General features: G+C 42.3%; 1 protein-coding gene across 1 annotated transcript in view; it reads left to right on the top strand.

Annotated features, from left to right (window-relative positions):
- The first annotated feature begins 3285 nt into the window (after window positions 1–3285).
- MPG (N-methylpurine DNA glycosylase) overlaps window positions 3286–15938 on the top strand; it is a 42729-nt gene continuing 30076 nt past the window's right edge. The window contains exons 1-2 of the mRNA XM_043524425.1: window positions 3286–3308; window positions 14329–14562. Coding sequence (XP_043380360.1) covers window positions 14338–14562 — 225 coding nt within the window. The 5' untranslated portion in view covers window positions 3286–3308; window positions 14329–14337. The remainder of the gene's footprint in view (window positions 3309–14328; window positions 14563–15938) is intronic.

Raw genomic sequence — 15938 nt, forward strand, 5'->3', positions numbered from 1 at the left:
CCTGCGCGGGGCGGGCGGGGACCAAGGGGGCCCTGGACGGGGAGAGGCCAGGAGGGGGAGGGGGTGTCTCCCTGAGGGAGGCGCAGGGGCCTGAAGCTCCCGCCGCGGGCTTTGCCCGGAGGGTGCATGGGGCGCTCGGGCCGGGGAAACGGGAGGGCGGAAGGTGGCTCCGGGGCGGGACTCCGGAGCCGGGAGCCCGCGGTCCTTCCGGTGAGGCGGGGCTCCCTCGGCCCTCCCCGAGCTCGGCCTAGTCCCCGCTTGCGGCGCCGGCTGGAGGCGCACGGCCCAGGTGAGCAGCACGGACTGCCCCCCCCCCCCCCCGGGCCGCGCCCAGCGAGAAACCCCAATGGGGGGGGGCGTCTGGCTGCAGCCCCCCGCCCCGGGGGCTCCCCCAGCAGTTGTGGGAGGAGGGGCACTGGCTGCAGCCCACTTCCCCCTTCCTTGTTGGGGCTCCCCCAGTAGTTGGGGGAGGAGGAGCAGGGGGTGCAGGCCAGCTCTAGCCTCTCTGCCAGCTCTTCAGAAGAGGAGGGTTTGGTTGCAGCTTCCTCTGCTTTAAGACAGTACTTGGTCTGTAAATGGGATACCCTCTGCCCTTCCTGGGGTCAGCTGTCCCTATGTGCACAGACTAAGTAACGGTCGCTATGTGTTGCCTTTCTCTGAAGGCAACTGACTTCTCAGAGTGGGAAGTGCGAACAGGGCAATACAAAGTTATTAGGGCTGTCAAGTGATTAAAAAAGTTAATTGCACGATTAATCGCACTGTTAAACAATAATAGAATATCATTTATTTAAATATTTTGGATGTTTTCTACATTTTCAAATATATTGATTTTTATTACTGCACAGTGCTCACTTTATATTTATTTTTATTACAAATATTTGCACTGTAAAAAACAAAAGAAATAATATTTTTCAATTCATCTAGTACAAGTACTATAGTGAAATCTCTTTATCATGAAAGTTGAACTTACCAATGTAGAATTATGTACCAAAAAACCTGCATTCAAAAATAAAACAGTGTAAAATTTTAGAGCCTGTGAGTCCACTCAGTCCTACTTCTTGTTCAGCCAGTCACTCAAACAAGTTTGTTTACATTTGCAGGAGATAATGCTGCCTGCTTCTTGTTTACAGTGTCACCTGAAAGTGAGAACAGGTGCTCGCATGGCACTGTTGTAGCTGGCATCACAAGATATTTACGTGCCAGATGGGCTAAAGATTCATATGTCCCTTGATGCTTCAACCACCATTCCAGAGGATGTGTCCATGCTGATGATAGGTTTTGCTCGATAACAATCCAAAGCAGTGCGGACTAACGAATGTTCATTTTCATCTTCTGAGTCAGATGCCACCAGCAGAAGGTTGATTTTCTTTTTTGGTGATTTGGGTTGTGCGGTTTCCACATCGGAGTGTTGCTCTTTTAAGACTTCTGAAAGCATGCTCCACACCTTGTCCCTCTCAGATTTTGGAAGGCACTTCAGATTCTTAAACCTTGAGTTGAGTGCTGTAGCTATCTTTAGAAATTTCGCATTGGTACCTTCTTTGCGTTTTGTCAAATCTGTGGTGAAGGTGTTCTTAAAAGGAACAACATGTGCTGGGTCGTCATCCGAAATTGCTATAACATGAAATGTATGGCAGAATGTGGGTAAAACAGAGCAGGAGACATGCAATTCTCCCCTGAGGAGTTCAGTCACAAATTTAATTAACACATTATTTTTTTAACGAGTGTCCTCAGCATGGAAGTGTGTCCTCTAGAAAAGTGGCCAAAGCATGAAGGGCCATATGACTGTTTGGCATATCTGGCACCTAAATGCCTTGCAATGGTAGCTACAAAGTTGCGACATGAACGCCTGTTCTCACTTTCAGGTGACATTGTAAATAAGAAGCAGGCAGCATTATCTCCTGTAAATATAAACAAACGTGTTTGTCTTGGCGATTGGCTGAATAAGAAGTAGGACTGAAGTTTTACATTGTTTTGTTTTTGGAGTGCTGTTATGTAACAAAAAAAAATCTATATTTGTAAATTGCACTTTCACGATAAAGAGATTGCACTACAGTACTTGTATGAGGTGAATTGAAAAATACTATTTCTTTTGTCTATCATTTTTACAGTGCAAATATTTGTAATAAATATAATATAAAGTGAGCACTGTATACTTTGTGTTCTGTGTTGAAACTGAAATCAATATATTTGAAAATGTAGAAAAACATCCAAGAATATTTAATAAATTTCAATTGATATTCTATTGTTTAACCGTGCAATTAAAACTGTGATTAATCATGATTTTTTTTTGAGTTAATTGTGTGAGTTTAACTGAGATTAATTGACAGCCCTAAAAGTTATGTCTGTGTTCCTGGGAAAGTGCTTATCTTCCAACAGTTGAGGGTACAGACGCACTAGCAAGAACTTAAAGTTCTGCTTGCATTTTTCACTTCAGCTAAGTGTGTGCTGTACAAGCTGGAAGGCAGCTATTGTCTAACAGCAGCCTTGCATAAACAGTCTAAGACTGTCAGCAAAGTTTAATGCTGTATTAATTTGAAACCACCTAAGGAGTTTGGTCCCCAGTCCTGCAGAAACTGACATGCTTAAGTCTCATTGGATGTTGATTCCCTGAGACTACTTGAGTGTTTAAATTTTCACAAGTTTGGGGCCTAGTTTAGTGTCAAGGTTGTTAATCATGATAAACCAAGATAAACATTGGTAAATAGCATAAATAGTGTCTCAGGATCTTGAATGGCTACAGCAGTGATACTCAAACTGTGACTCACGAGCTGTAAGTGGCTCTTTAATGTGTCTCCTGTGGATCTTTGCAGCATGTGGTATTAAAACAGTGTGTGATTTAATTGTTAACCAACCTAAGTTATTAACCAATCAAGATGCTTTTACTATGTTGTTAATCAGTTGTCAACTTGCATCAAGTTATTAACTTCTTTGCTGTGAGAATTATATAACTAAATATTTCCCATCTGTTTAAATATGAATACTACTATAGTGAATGAAACAATGAATTCACATTACTGTGACTCTTTTGGGTAATGTTGATTGGTAATTTGGCTACTGAACCACTGAGGTATGGGTATGACTGGGCTACAAGTAATCAGTGCCTCCCTTTTATGTCTCATCTAAAAGAAGGGGTCTCCATCAGCACAGTGCCCAGTAAGCCTTGCTGGGGCATTGAGTTAGTACTACATCAGAGCGCATAGTGACAGAATCACTTGCTGCTTCCTTATATCCTTCCTTCCAATATCCACTTGGCCTTGGGCTGCTAACTTGTGAGTTCTGACATCCCTGCTTTAAAGGAATCTGCAGAGGTAATAACAGGGTTGTTCTTTTCTTTAATTCTTTACAATATGTAAAGAAGTCCTGGGGAAAAACCTTAAGGGAGTTGGAATTTACATTTGAAATTCAGGTATTGTCTACTTTGAAGACTGTGGATGACTGAAGAATTGGTAGGGAAATTATATTACAGGCACCAAGGAAGTGGAACCTGTGTGAAGAGAGGGATTTTTATTCAGACTTTTTATACTGTTGGTGCTTTGTTTGTTAATGCCTAGCTAACTCAATTGCCGGATAGTTTTGGAGGAAAGAATCAGTAACAATCCTGTTCCTTCAGTTAAGCGTTGTCATAGTTACCACTGGAGTCCTTCACTCCTCCAAGGAGTCTTCAGCAAAAACAGGAAATGCAAGACTTATAAATCCATACATATTAAGGCCAGAAGGGACCATTATGATCACCTAGTCTGACCTCCTGTGTCACACAGGCCAGAGTATTTCACCCTGTATATTCCTCATTAAGTCCAATAACTAACTAGAGCATATTTCTTTACAAATATATACGATTGGACATAGTATTTCATTAATGGTATCACCAGTGTCAAATACAGAGGTAATAACATCTCCCTATTTCTACCTAATATTCTGCTGCTTATACATTCAAGGGTTGAATTTGCTCTTTTGGCAGCGGCATTGCTATGAGCACACATGTTCAGCCAGTTTTCATTGTTACCCCAAAGTCCTTTTTACAGTCACTGCATTCAAAGATATAGTTCCCCTTTCTGTAAGTATGGCCTGCATTCTTTGTTCCTAAATATATGATCTGCATTTGGCTGTATTAAAATACTTCGATTACCCCAAAGTTGCCACGCAGTCCAGATTGCTCTGCTGGGGTGACAGGTCTTCATACTTATTTACAACCCAACATTTTTTGTGTCATCTGCAACATTTATCAGGCCACTGGATTTTATATTGTCTTCCAGATGGTTGATAAAGATATTCAATATCATTGTAATGAAAGCTGATCGTTGTGTGTCCCCAGTAGAAGCCCCCCAGGTTGATGATGGGTCTCTGTTAGCAATGACGTTTTGAGATCTCAGACAGTTTCTAATCCGTTTAATGTGTGCTATATTAATTTCTGAATGATACTATTTTAATCAGCATATCATGAGGTACAAAGTCTTGCAGAAGTCAAAGCATATTGTATCAACACTTAAAAAATCAAGCTTATTTGACAGGACCTATTTTCCGTAAAAAAAAAAAAAAAAATCTCGTCAGGCATTAATTCTACCATCCTTTTATTCTTTATTGATTGAGCCTTGTATCAGCCAGGATCAGTGTCAGTCTGGCCTATAATTACCCTTATGATCCCATTTACTCTTTTTAAATATTGGCACAACTTTTCCTTCTTTCCAGTCCTCTGGAACTTCCCAAGTATTACAAGATTTATTAAATATTAATATCAGTGCTCCAGAGATGTCCTCGGCCTACTCTTTTAAAACAGGTGCCAATTATCCTGATTTGTCATTCTAAAAATATTTATCTTTTGGTGAGTCTGTTTAATGTCCTTCTTAGTTACTGTTGGCACAGAAAGGATTTCACTATCATGTGATACCAATATATCATCCAGCTTCTTGCCAAATTAAGAACAGAAATCTTGATTGAACACTCTTGTCTTGTTTGCATCATTAATGATGTAATCACCATCTATATGCATCATGGATCCATATATTGTTAGGATTTCTTTTGTTCCTAATATTTAAAAAAAATTACTTCTGATTGGTTTTAACATTATTGGCCATAGATGGTGTGAAGTAAATATTACATTAAATGTTCAGGATTGAAAGAAATATAGTTTCCTCATTTTCTGAGCACCATCCAGCCTGTGCATTGAGTAAGGCTGTTCCCATGGGGGAAAAAGAGTATGTGATTATGTAAATAAAGAATGTATAATGCATATGCACAATAGTGGTGCATTGAGATTGCACAGTTACTTACATTCTGCCATTTCCTAACTTTTGAGTTGATTTATTAACCTAAATAACCTTCATTTAACATAGTTATTTTTGTACATAGAAATGTAAATAGATTGGCCAGGGATTCAGTTATATAGATAGGGTATTGAATGCCATACAGTCTCTGGGGTAGATGGTGTAATGACACAGCTAATGCCTGGAGAAGCAACTGCTGCAGAGAAATGTGACCTGCATGAGATCTCCTAGAAATAGTATATACTTTGTCTATGGGGAGGGGAAGGAAGAAGCCTGGTCCAAGGCCTGTCAGAAATGTGCTGCAAGTTTATTTTGGAAAATAGAGGCTTCTCACAAGGAGAGACTGGTGTAACACGGGAAACTAGGCCACTCTGCTATGGAAGGGACTATCTTTTGCTGGAATGTCAGTGGTGCCTCACACACTTAAGCTTTCCTCATGCCCATGTGGGTCTGTGCTCTGCTAGCCTCCTAAATACCCTTGTTTTGGGGATCTGTGCAGTCACCTCAACTCAGTTTTTGCCTTCCTTTAGGTTAGAAGTCATGACCCTCACTCTCTTTCTCTGTTCCCTAAACCATACATGTAATATCTTTCCAAATGATAATTGATATCAGTTCAGTTGATTAAAATCCCAGGATGTTGAGCCGGCTGACATTTGTTGTCAGTTTTAGTCTTAACTCCTGTTTGTTTTTCACTTTTAATATGTAATTTTGTCATTTCAGGTTTGTGCCGTGTGTTTGAATGTTGAAAAGAGCCTGGAATGGCTTCAGTAAAAAAAACCTGTGTGTAGATTTTGAAGCTGTGAATTTTCATCAGTTCTCCTCTTCCCCCTTAATCTTCCCCTGTTCTTCGCAGCAGGATAAATGTTTTGTTTCAGAACTAATCAGATGTCTGGTCAGATGTTACATCACATGTGGCAGCCAGATGGATGGGAATGTACTGGGAGTTCTTTCTTACAGGAAACTGACATCCCCAGCAGTCACTAAGGGTGGGTGTAACCTTCATTCATTTTGCCAGACTTTTAAAGTATTGGTAGGAATAAACCCACAATCAAGGTCTTTATTTAAAATTTTTTTTAAAAAAATAGTTCACTTACAGATTATAATCATAATTGGCTAGCCTCTGCCTCCACTCCCTTCTTGGGAGCAGGGACTGGGTTAATCTCTGATGACAGGACAGAGCAGACAGTGTCCCATTTGCTATGCTGAAATGCTGTACAATGTTGGGATGTCACACTGTAGGGTGTTGTGGGGGCTGAACACTACACTCTATGCCAAAAGTCCAGGAGATGGCTTATCTGAGGGGAGGGACTTGACAGCTGATGGGCTTGGCATCTGCTTCTGGAGAGCCACATGTAAAAGATAGACCTGCCTTACTTTCCTCTGTCTGCAGCACTCAAGAAATGCCCTTCCGCTTGTTTCACTTTCCCTGAGTGGAGTTTGGTTGAGACAGGAGAGGAAGAGGGAGGGGAATTTACTTTTATCTGGTGCAACATTCCAGCATAGCAATTGGTACTCTGTGCTGTCCTGTCCAGATGTCATTAGAGATCAACTCAGCCCCTGTTTCAGCTAGCCAGCCCCCTGCCACATCCAGATTTCTTTCTGCGTACTTGCCAGAATTGTTTCTTTAAATTTTCTATACCTCTTGGCTGCTGTATGATTGGCAAGAGTCCATACTGTGGGGTCCTTTACCTCTCAGCTTGTCTCCCTCTGCTATAGCGCTAGGGCATCCTGCTGTGACCTGGCTGGCAAAGAAGTGTTAGCAGAAGCCTCCTCTCTCTCTGGAGAGCTGTGAGAGGGAGAGGCAGGTCTAGCTGTTGCATAGAGGAGCTGAGAATACTGTCTGACCCCTCAGGTCCTGGGCTATAGGTGAGAGCCTGATTTTGTATGTTAGGTGGGAAAGAGGGTGATTGATTTTGCTTGAGCAGCTGAATCCATGATGGGAGAGGAACATAAGGAGGGCCATAGTGAGTAAGACCAATGGTCCTTCTAGCCCAGTATCCTGTCTTCCAACAGCAGCCACTGCCATGTGGTTCAAAGGGATTGAACAGAGCAATTACTGAGTGATCCATCCCTTGTTATCCAGTCCCAGCTTCTCGCAGTCAGAGTTTAGGGACATCTGGGGAATAGGGTTGGGTCCCTGACCATCTGGGCTAATAGCCATTGGTGGACCTATCCTCCATGAACTTATCCAATTCCTTTTTGAACCCAGTTTTATTTTTCGCCTTCACAGCATCCCTTGGCAACGAGTTCCACAGGTTGACTGTATGTTGAGTGAAGTACTTCCTTTTGTTTGTTTTAAACCTGCTGCCTGTTAATTTCATTGGATGAGCCCCAGTTCTTATGTGAAGGGGTAAATAACACTTCCCTATTCACTTTCTCCACATCGTTCGTGATTTTATACACCTCTGTCAGACCGTCCCTTACTCATCTCTTTTCCAAGCTGAAAATTCTGTCTTTTTAAACTCTCCTTGTATAACAGCTCTTCCATATCCCTGATCATTTTTGTTGCCCTTCTCTGCGCCTGTTCCAATTCTAATATATTTCTGCAGAGACAGGGTGCCCAGAACTGCAGGCAGTATTCAAGGGGTAGATTTACATAGTGATATTTTCTGTCTTATCTGTCCATTTCCTAATGGTTCCTAACATTTGGTTAGCTTTTTTGAATGCTGCTGCACATTGAGTGGATGTTTTCAGAGCAGTGTCCACAGTGACTCCAAGATCTTTCTTGAGTGGTGACAGCTAATTTAGTCCCCATCATTTTGTATGTATCGTTGTTTTCCGATGTGTATTACTTCGTATTTATCAACATTGAATTTCACCTGCCATTTAGTTGTCCAGTCATTCAGTTTTGTGAGATCCCTTGTAACTCTTTACAGTCTGCTTTGGATTTAACTGTCTTGAGTAATTCAGTGTCATCTGCAAATTTTGCCATTTCACCGTTTAATCTGTTTCCTAGATCCTTTATGAATATGTTGAACAACACTGGTCCCAGTACAGCTCCTTGAGGGATCCCACTATTTACCTCTCTTTGCTGTGAAAACTGACCGTTTATTTCTAACCTTTGTTTCCTGTCTTTTAACCAGTTACTGATCCATGAGAGGACCTTCCCTCTTATCCCATGACTGCTTACTTTGCTTAAGAGCCTTTGATGTGGGACCTTGTCAAAGGTTTCCTAAACGTCCAAGTAGACTATATCCACTGGATCAGCCTTGTCCACATGGTTGTTGACCCCCTCAAAGATTTCTAATAGATTGGTGAGGCATGATTTTCCTTTACAAAACCATGTTGACTGTTCCCCAACATATTGTGTTAATTTATGTGTCTGATGATTCTATTCTTTACTATAGTTTTAATCAATTTGCCTGGTACTGAAGTTAGGCTTACTGGCCTGTAATTGTCAGGATCACCGCTGGAGCTTTTTAAAAAAATTGGAGTTACATTAGCTATCCTCCCATCATCTTGTACAGAGGCTGATTTAAGCAATAGGTTACATACCACAGGTTTCAGAGTAACAGCCGTGTTAGTCTGTATTCGCAAAAAGAAAAGGAGTACTTATGGCACCTTAGAGACTAACCAATTTATTTGAGCATAAGCTTTCGTGAGCTACAGCTCACTTCATCGGATGCATACTGTGGAAAGTGTAGAAGATCTTTTTATACACACAAAGCATGAAAAAATGGGTGTTTACCACTACAAAAGGTTTTCTCTCCCCCCACCCCACTCTCCTGCTGGTAATAGCTTATCTAAAGTGATCACTCTCCTTACAATGTGTATGATAATCAAGGTGGGCCATTTCCAGCACAAATCCAGGGTTTAACAAGAATGTCTGGGGGTGGGGGGTAGGAAAAAACAAGGGGAAATAGGTTACCTTGCATAATGACTTAGCCACTCCCAGTCTCTATTCAAGCCTAAGTTAATTGTATCCAATTTGCAAATGAATTCCAATTCAACAGTCTCTCGCTGGAGTCTGGTTTTGAAGTTTTTTTGTTGTAATATCGCAACTTTCATGTCTGTAATCGTGTGACCAGAGAGATTGAAGTGTTCTCCGACTGGTTTATGAATGTTATAATTCTTGACATCTGATTTGTGTCCATTTATTCTTTTACGTAGAGACTGTCCAGTTTGACCAATGTACATGGCAGAGGGGCATTGCTGGCACATGATGGCATATATCACATTGGTGGATGTGCAGGTGAACGAGCCTCTGATAGTGTGGCTGATGTTATTAGGCCCTGTGATGGTGTCCCCTGAATAGATATGTGGGCACAGTTAGCAACGGGCTTTGTTGCAAGGATAGTTTCTGGGTTAGTGCTTCTGTTGTGTGGTATGTGGTTGCTGGTGAATATTTGCTTCAGGTTGGGGGGCTGTCTGTAGGCAAGGACTGGCCTGTCTCCCAAGATTTGTGAGAGTGTTGGGTCATCCTTCAGGATAGGTTGTAGATCCTTAATAATGCGTTGGAGGGGTTTTAGTTGGGGGCTGAAGGTGATGGCTAGTGGCTTTCTGTTATTTTCTTTGTTAGGCCTGTCCTGTAGTAGGTGACTTCTGGGAACTCTTCTGGCTCTATCATTCTGTTTCTTCACTTCCGCAGGTGGGTACTGTAGTTGTAAGAATGCTTGATAGAGATCTTGTAGGTGTTTGTCTCTGTCTGACGGGTTGGATTAAATGCAGTTGTATTGCAGAGCTTGGCTGTAGACAATGGATCGTGTGGTGTGGTCAGGGTGAAAGCTGGAGGCATGTAGGTAGGAATAGTGGTCAGTAGGTTTCCAGTATAGGGTGGTGTTTATGTGACCATCGTTTATTAGCACTGTAGTGTCCAGGAAGTGGATCTCTTGTGTGGACTGGACCAGGCTGAGGTTGATGGTGGGATGGAAATTGTTGAAATCATGGTGGAATTTCTCAAGGGCTTCTTTTCCATGGGTCCAGATGATGAAAATGTCATCAATATAGCGCAAGTAGAGTAGGGGCGTTAGGGGACGAGAGCTGAGGAAGCGTTGTTCTAAGTCAGCCATAAAAATGTTGGCATACTGTGGGGCCATGCGGGTACCCATAGCAGTGCCGCTGATTTGAAGGTATACATTGTCCCCAAATGTAAAATAGTTATGGGTAAGGACAAAGTCACAAAGTTCAGCCACCAGGTTTGCTGTGACATTATCGGGGATAGTGTTCTTGACGGCTTGTAGTCCATCTTTGTGTGGAATTTTGGTGTAGAGGGCTTCTACATCTATAGTGGCCAGGATGGTGTTATCAGGAAGATCACCGATGGATTGTAGTTTCCTCAGGAAGTCAGTGGTGTCTTGAAGGTAGCTGGGAGTGCTGATAGCGTAGGGCCTGAGGAGGGAGTCTACATTTTACCATTACATATTACCATTTACATATTACCAGCAGGAGAGTGGGGTGGGGGGAGAGAAAACCTTTTGTAGTGGTAAACACCCATTTTTTCATGCTTTGTGTGTATAAAAAGATCTTCTTTACTTTCCACAGTATGCATCCGATGAAGTGAGCTGTAGCTCACGAAAGCTTATGCTCAAATAAATTGGTTAGTCTCTAAGGTGCCACAAGTACTCCTTTTCTTTTTACATACCACAGTTACTAGTTTTGCAGTCTCATATTTGAATTCCTTCAGAACTGTTGGGGTGAATTGGTTCCAAAACCATCTCTATTGAAACCTCAATCTGGGACAGTTTCTCAGAGTTGTCACCTAAAAAGAATGGCTCAGGTGTGGAAATCTCCCACACATGCTCTGCAGTGGAGACCAATGCAAATAATTCAAGCAGCTTCTCCACAATTGCCTTGTCTTCCTTGAGTGCTCCTTTAGCTTATCGGTTGTCCAGTGGCCCCACTGATTGTTTGGCAGGCTTCTTGATTATCATCTTTCCACCAAGTTTCTGTGATGCCTATTATATCAATATTGACATTTAATACCAGGCACTCAAGTTCACCCGTCTTAGTATTTAGACTTTTAGCATTTGTATACAAGCACTTATAAAATTTGTCAATATTTAGTTGTCTGCATTCATGTGATGTAGTTGAATGGGACTCTTTTTAAGTTGATTGTTTGTTTCTCTTCCGAGCCTACAGGTACTTTATAAACTCCTATCCTTTCCTTTTTACTAGGATATGGAGAATCCCTGTTAAATAGATCCTTCCCTAAGGGATGTCTCTGTCCAAAAAGAGTGCTTCTCCGCATCTGTTGGCTTTCCCCCAGCTTTTAGTTTAAAAATTTTTCTACAAACTTTTTAATTTTGCTTGCCAGCAATCTGGTTCCATTTTGATTTAGGTGGAGCCCATCCTTCCTGTACAGGCTCCTCATTTCCCAAAAGGTTCCTCCATTCCTAATAAACATAAATCCCTCCTCCCAACACCACTGTCTCAGCCACCCATCGAGATGCTGCATTTCTGCCTGTCTAACTGGCTCTGTGTGTGGAACTAGAAGCATTTCAGAGAATGCCACCATGGAGTCCTGGACTCGAATCTCTTACCAGCACTGCACATAAGTCTGTCTGTCTGTCCTTGAGAGATCTGCAACCTTCGTGTCCGGCAAGCAATTGGCTATGTGTTTCGCCCAGTTATCAGAAGCCTGGGCAGTTGGGGACCTCCCTCTGGAGCCATCTGCTTCTCCAGAAGCAGCTAGAGCAGCAGCATGCTTTTAACCATTTCATGTTTGCTCTCTACTAAAGGCACATACAGGAGTGGGCAAGAAGCCTGCTCTAGCAGGTGCAATCTGCACTGGTGAGCTACTGCCATGTGACGTGGCTGGCTCTGTAGTTGGTGAAGACCTTCATGCCCTCTCCTCCTTTATAAATACTCTGGAAGGAGCCGCCTGCGAATGCACTCTGGTTAGAATAACTAGAGAAGGCTGGGTGTGCCTGAGCAGCAGCAGTGTGTGCTCAGAACTTGGGCTACATGGGGCATGTCAAGTGCTGAGCAGCATCAAAACCTTTTATATATGTGCTGTTGACCGGTCTGTCATTACAGAATGTGGTGTTACAGGAAACAGTGTTGGTGATTCAGTGGGGGGCGTTATTTAATCTGAGTCAGTACTGAGCTGGTACTAGGGGCACTGTGCAGTTGAAGGGGCCATCGGTCAAGAGAGACATAAAATGTTGGTACAAATGGCTTTCAGCATCCATGGCATTTTTAGGAGTATATAGGTGTTCTTGCCACACATCAGTGTAGGCAATTACATACTTATTGTGTAATTCTTTCCCCTGCAGTTTCAGTTTGTACAGGATTGTTCTTCATTTCCTGTTGAGCAGTTTTGCTTGGAACATGGCAAGCATTCATCTAGAGGTGGCGTCATTTCAGAGATTGATGAAGTGATTCATATTATAGCAGAGTTACGCTGAGCTTTCCGTCAAGAATATGTCTACACTGTAGCTTTGGGTGCGATATGCAGCTTGAGTAGATGCACCCATGCTCGCTGTACCCTAGCTAGCTCATTAAAAATAGCAGAGGATGCTCCAGCATGGGCTTCAGCGCCTGCTGCACAAGCCCACCTGTTGCTGACATCCTCACTGCTCTTTTTAGCAAGCTAGCTAAAGTACAGCTAGCATGGGTGCATCTACTGGAGCTGCCATTCACACCCACCACTGCAGTGTAGATGTACTATAAAGCTGCTGTTTTCGCATGCTCACAACCTCCTGAAAGTTTTTCCCCTTTGTGGCTGGAGCTTTCTTAGCTTGGTCCCAGAAAAGAATTTTGAGAAGGCTTGAACTTGATTTTGGCCTTTAAGGCATTTTATATTATTGGAATATGGGAAAAATGCACTTTTCCCACCATTTTAAATATTCTTTTGTACACTAATAACTCAAAAATGGATGAGCCAAGACCCCCTCTAAACGTTGTGTGTAAATAGTCCCTATTGGTGAGCTGGTCTTTTACTAGATTTGGAGGGGAATAGTTCACACTGGAAAGTTGTAAATTGCTTCTGAGCATAGTGAGTGGTTGTATTCTAACAAAAGCCCTGTCCCCTTTTGTGACATCCCAATATACAGCTTCATAGCATTTTTTGACAGGCCCAAAGGAACTCTTACATTGAAACACACAGAGTCCTGGAAACTGTTCTTGCTGGCCTTTGCTTTTTCAGATGTGCCTTGCAGGAAAAAGTCTCCAGTCCAACAGTACAGCAGCAAAGGTGAACCTCACTGGTGTTACCTGCGTGAGATGTGAACTTTGCTTCTGAGTGCCCAAGTCATATTAATACTTAGCGTAGATCTTCAAGTGCTTTACACAGGTGAGTAAATGTAATTATCCCTGTTTTACAGATATTGAAACTGTGACACAAAGAGTGGAACAGTGATTTTCTGAAGCTCGCACATCAAGTCAGTGGCAGAACCAGAAAAAGTACCCAGGTCTCCTGATTCCCAACCCTGTGCGCTGTTCGCTGGAACACTGCCACTCATCTCACTGATGTGTAAATGTTCAAAAGTTATTTGGGATCATACTAAGGCAGTTTTAACAGAAGTTCTGATGCAAGCATGTCTACAGCAGATGTGCTACCACCGTGCTTGCTATAATCCAGTACGTTTGGACTAAGTGAGTTTGTTAGTGTGAAGAATGTCATCTTCTTACTTGACTGATCTGTGCACTGTATATGTTCAGAGCCTTTTCTGCTCACTTTGCTGTCTGAACTGTTTGTTTCTCTTTACTGCTGTGAGCCCTGCTGAGCCAGCACAGGTCTTGAAATGGTTCTTAGTCTTCTTTGGCTTGTGTATCATTTAACAGAATTGCATAATCTTTGTTACAGGTTGTTTTCAGGGCTAGCAATTAGAAATTTATTTTTACTTGTAAATTTAGCAGATTTGATTTGATTTGGATTCCGTAAAAGATAAAAACTGGAGCCCCGGGCTGCTATTTTACAAACACTTGTCAGAGTAGAGGCCAACTTTGCATTGCCTGACTTAGCTGCCTATAAGTGTGTAACCTGGTTGTAGACTGTGTCTAGTTTGTCCAATAAATTAGAGCTTTTGTATTCATTTGGATAAAAGGATCTATGTAAAGGTCACCATTATGGAAATTAGTTCCTGTAAATACATAAAAAGAGTTTTTCATTTTTTTTAAATGACAGTTTTCCAGAATGATGCCAAGAAAAAGAAAGCGGTTAACTCCATTAAATATTGTCCAAAGTAAACCCGGCTTCTCTCCAGCTGACACCTCTGGGAGCCTGACAGTTCTTCTTGATGGGAATTCCTCTCCAGTAAGCAGCAAATACTTCAGTGAAGAGAAGAGGACATCTTCCCGGCTAGGGACAGACTTTTTCAACCAACCCTGCATCAACCTGGCTAAATCATTTCTAGGACAGGTAATTGATACAAGGACTCATGCTCGTGTCCGTGCCAATAGGTTTACTTTATGGTACAGCACACACCAGCAACATAAGTTGTTGGACCATAACTGCATCCTTTTACTGGGTTTTAATTCCAAAGCTCTCTGCTGTTACAGGAAATATGGGCTCACTCCTGCTCTTGGTGAAATCACTAGGACTTTTGGGAACAGGGTTGGGCCCATTTTGGTTGTATGAGCAGAACCAGTCTCTTATCAGATCTCTTTTCTATTGCATTTTGCATTAAGCTTATCTTGAAGCTTTTTTTTTTTTTAATCTGGTTTACTCACTGAAATGGGATTGGTGACTGATCCAGGGCCATTATTCTTGTAACAGGTATTCCTATATGTTGGCTTTGTATTTTCTTTGGCTGGGTGGCCTAGTGGATAGGGCACTGAACTGGGACTCAGGAAACCTGAGTTCTATTCCCAGCCCAGGCCTGCTGGGTGATCCTGGGCCAGTTATTTCCCTTCCTCTGTCTCAGTTTCTGTATATGTGAAACGGGGATAATGCTTCTGACCTCCTATGTAAAGCGCTGTGAGATCTATGGATGAATAGCAGTTTATAAGGGCTTTGGATTATTATTATGCTATAATATGTCAGAATAGTTACTTCTCTCTGAAAACCCAAACTACCATTCTAGACTTTTTGCCTTCTTTCCTGCTGCCTTGTATCCTTGGAACAGCCTCTCACTTAACATACACCAAGCTCTATCCTCTTAAGAGGCAAATATTGCCTCTTTCTTTGCAGATGTGAAGGGTCTTAACTCTGCCTGAATCAGCATGGATCGATCCTACAGAAAAGGCAAGGTGCATGATTTCACTCTTCCTTGTGCACTACTTAACTGTCTTCCATCAAGGATCCCTTTGCACTAGAACACAATGTGTTTTGCGGGGCAGGCTGTGGGTGTCACAGGGGTAGAGCTGTTGGATCTTTGACTGTGCACATCCATCAGACATTCTCTACCTACCCATAGGCGGGGAGCCACAGGAACCCTGAGGCTGTGATAGCAGCTGCATAATATCTTCACGGCCTTCCCCCTGAGGGACCAGAAATCCCCATTACATAGTTCAGTTACATGAGTTGTGTACTTTAGCCCAGAATTAGCCCTTAAATCTCTCAAACCCCACCCACACACTGCTGAGGCACTCCAAAGGTCTCAAACTTGTGTGTTCCAGCTCTGTATTGTCCTGTGTTGTGCCTGTTATCGCTCTTGGAATTTTTTTTTTTTAAGTTGTCATGGAAAAGTTTCTGTCAGTCTTAGATTTGGTAAAAGTTTTGGATTTTGTCTTACAAAACCTAAATTTTGGGCCATACTTGGCCTGACAGTAACTCTTTAAAATGCGTTTGGTCAT

This window comes from Chelonia mydas, chromosome 10 (genome assembly GCF_015237465.2).
Source record: "Chelonia mydas isolate rCheMyd1 chromosome 10, rCheMyd1.pri.v2, whole genome shotgun sequence".
NCBI lineage: Eukaryota > Metazoa > Chordata > Testudines > Cheloniidae > Chelonia > Chelonia mydas.